Genomic DNA, 3610 nt, shown 5'->3' with positions numbered 1-3610 from the left:
ATGGGCGAAGAACCGGTCGCTTATCGTTTACATGTCCATCTGTTTGGTGGGGTGTGGAGCCCCAGCGCGGCTAACTTCGCTGTGAAGCAGACTGCTCTCGATCATCGAGACGAATTCGATGATATCACAATTGACAGCATTAACAATAGCCTTTATGTTGATGACCTGTGTAAGTCTGTGGTGTCTACAGAAATAGGCACCGAACTGGCTGATCAGCTGTGCAAGCTGCTGAGGCTTGCTGGTTTCCATCTCACGAAATGGCTCAGTAATGATCGGGACGTTATTGGGTCGGTGCCAGAAGAGGACCGAGCACCAAAAATCAAAGATTTGGACCTATACAATTCAAATATACCAACTGATCGTGTTTTGGGAGTAGTATGGGACCCTGAGGCTGATTCCCTCGGAGTCCGAGCCAAGGTCGTTGATAAACCCCTAACGCGACGTGGGGTACTCAGCGTTGTTAGTTCCGTATATGACCCCATGGGCATCGAAAGTCCTTTCGTCTTACCTGCAAAAGTGCTTATTCAGGAACTCTGTCGCCGAGGGGCTGGATGGGACGAACCCCTGTCCGAGTATGAAATTATAGAGTGGGAACGCTGGAAATGTGATGTGAGAAAACTCCAGATATTTTCTGTCAATAGGTGTTTCCATCCTTGTGATTTTGGTGAAGTTGCCAGCACTGAGCTTCACCATTTCTCAGACGCCAGTGAGAAAGCCTATGGATCGGTGTGCTTTGTTCGCCAAACCAGTCACAATGGTAAGATTCATTGTACCCATGTGTTTGCCAAGTCAAAATTGGCACCATTGAACAGACTCACGGTACCCCGTCTCGAATTGCTCGCTGCAGTCGAGGCAGTGAAAATTGATCAAATGTTGAGACAGGAACTGGATATTCCGATCACAAGCTCAACATTCTGGACTGACAGCATGCTGGTACTTCAATTCATAAACAATGGATCTAAAAGGTTCAAGACATTTGTAGCTAACCGTTTTGCCTACATTTGCTCACATACTTCCCCTTCTCAATAGAAGAATAAAGTCGAAACTGACAAAAATCCTGGTGATGATGTCTCGCGTGGAATGACTGCTAACCAAATCCTGTTCTCGAAAAGATTGGTTTCTGGTCCGGACTTTCTGTGAGACAACAATGTCCAGACGTCCAGCGTGGATGTCCCAGTGATGAATGAGAACTGTGAGATTCGCAAATCTCATGTTTTTGCTACTTGTACGAGTGGCGAGGACTTGCAGGGTATGGACAAGCTCCTGCATTACTACTCATAGTGGAATCGATTGCGACGTGCGACTGCCTGGATGTTACGGTTTAAACAGTTGCTGCTCCAGAGGGTCAGAAAAACGCCTGACCAAATGCCCGGTGGCAGTCTCACCGTGGAGGAGATCAAACAGGCTGAAATCTCCATTGTAAGATACGTTCAGAAATGCGAGTCTTCGTCCGAGCTGCGTGATCTTCAGAACGGGAAGCAGAGCGTCAAGAATTCTAGTCCGCTGTACCAATTGGAGCCATATTTTTATAGTTCTGGAGTCATGTGTGTCAGGGGCAGGATTGAAAACGCTCCTGTCCCTGTAGGACAGAGACATCAGATGATTGTGCCTACGGACTCTTATCTGGCCACCCTGCTGGTGCAGCACAATCATGAAGTAGCAGGACATGCTGGTAGAGAATATGTGCTGTCTCTGCTGGTACAGAAGTTCTGGCTCCTGAAACCAAGGAACATGGTGCAAAGGGTTCTTTCTGACTGTACCCACTGTCGCAGGAAAAAGACCCGTTTGATGAAACAGCGCATGGCAAACTTGCCATTGGATCGTGTAGTGCCATATGAACCCCCCTTCAAGTACGTAGGTTGTGATTGCTTTGGCCCATTCTTAGTTAAAAGGGGACGGTCGTTCGTGAAGAGATATGGTTGCATATTCACATGCCTGGTGATTAGGGCAATTCATATCGAAGTGCTGCATTCGATGGATACGGACTCTTTCATCAATGGTCTCAGGAGATTCATTGCTCGTCGTGGAGAAGCGTCGAAAATTAGGTCAGATAACGGAACAATTTTACAGGGCTGAAAGCGCCTTGAAAAAAATCGATCGATGAATGGAACCAGAACCAGATTGACAAATTTCTTTCCCAGAGGGGAATCCAGTGGGTTTTCAACCCCGCAGCAGCCAGTCACTTCGGGGCCTGCTGGGAGCGTCTCATCCGGAGTATTCGTTCGACGTTGACATCTGTTATGAACGTGCCTGCCGTGAAAAACCAAGTCCTCGGCGATGAGGAGCTCACAACGTTCATGTGTGAAGTCGAGTCTATCGTAAATGGTAGGCCTATTACATGTGTGTCTGACGACATTCGTGATATGGAGCCACTTACTCCAAATCACCTGTTGTTGATGAGATCAGGGGCTATGCTGCCGCCTGGTGTCTTTGTTAACCGTGACATGTATCGCTCTAAGTGAAAACAAGCCCAGTATCTGGCTAACGTCTTTTGGGAACGTTGGGTTAAGGAATACTTACCCACATTACAACGGCGCTCAAAGTGGATCGAATCGAAGGACAACTTGAAAAATGGAGACGTCGTCTTGGTGCAGGATGAATCCACACCAATGCATCTGTGGCCGCTCGCCAGGGTGGTGGAAGTTTTTCCAGGCAAGGATAATCTGGTCAGGTCTGCTCGTGTCAAGACCAGGACCGCCACTTTGACCCGTCCAATTCACAAGCTAAGCCTCTTGGAGTCTAGTGAGGAGAAACAGGACTTGGAGGACGAGGCATAGACTTCAAGTTCTAAAAGGAGCAGTTTTTCTTGAAATTTGATCAATGTGGAATTGCACGGAACTGAGACAGTTCGTGTTGCTACAAGGAGACAGTTTGTGTTCTTACAAGTATGTGCACAATTTCATTTTACGCGTTTATAGGTTTTGGCATTTTGCCAGGTTTTGAAAGTGTTTGAGTATTGATAATATGGTGAACAGCCATAGTGATTTATTTGAGTTGACTTTCATGTTGGACAATTTGCACATCCAGAGACTAATTGATAAAACATGGACATCCTTGGCGTCTTCAGGGTATTTTTGTAAATGATCATGTCAATCTCATTTAGGGGGCCGGGATGTTACCGCCGCGGCGGTCTTCGCTGTTCTACCCGGCGGCCCCGGAATCGGTCTGGGGCCTTCTTTAGCAACTAAACAATTTGATGACGAGGATTTTCGCTTTCCTCACTCTTTATTAGAGTTTTGTTTGACAGGCAAGATTGCCTCCTGTGCCGTTTGCCGTATGATGATGGATAAAGGCACCAAGGTTTTAGTAAGTATATACATTTGTATGTATATAGCCCAAGAAGGGTGCTTTTGACCCCTGTTTTATGGCGATGCCTCTTAATTTGTCGGACGCCATTATTTCACTGTGTGCGGGTTCGACCCTCTCGTCAAATGTAGATTCCCTTGATATTACTGTTGCTGCTGTGCCAGCTTGGTCAATTTTAGACCTATTATGTAGATGGTGTGCCCGTTGTGGGTCGTAATTCTGATGTTATCACCTTAAAATGGTGATTTTGGGGTATTCTTGGGCACAGCCCACATTGGTGTCATTTCCGACCATCCTTACTGTT

General features: G+C 46.7%; 1 protein-coding gene across 1 annotated transcript; it reads left to right on the top strand.

The window, feature by feature from the left end:
• Positions 1-2777, top strand: LOC135497072 (uncharacterized). The gene is made up of 4 exons (XM_064786769.1): positions 1-933; positions 1282-1854; positions 2142-2318; positions 2595-2777. Exons 1-4 carry the CDS (start codon positions 1-3, stop codon positions 2775-2777), a joined length of 1866 nt encoding a protein of 621 aa, XP_064642839.1.
• The last annotated feature ends 833 nt before the right edge of the window (positions 2778-3610 follow it).

Source organism: Lineus longissimus, chromosome 1 (assembly GCF_910592395.1).
Source record: "Lineus longissimus chromosome 1, tnLinLong1.2, whole genome shotgun sequence".
Taxonomy (NCBI): domain Eukaryota; kingdom Metazoa; phylum Nemertea; class Pilidiophora; order Heteronemertea; family Lineidae; genus Lineus; species Lineus longissimus.
Note: the sequence above shows the minus strand (reverse complement) of the source record. Positions and strands in the feature narration are given on the sequence as shown.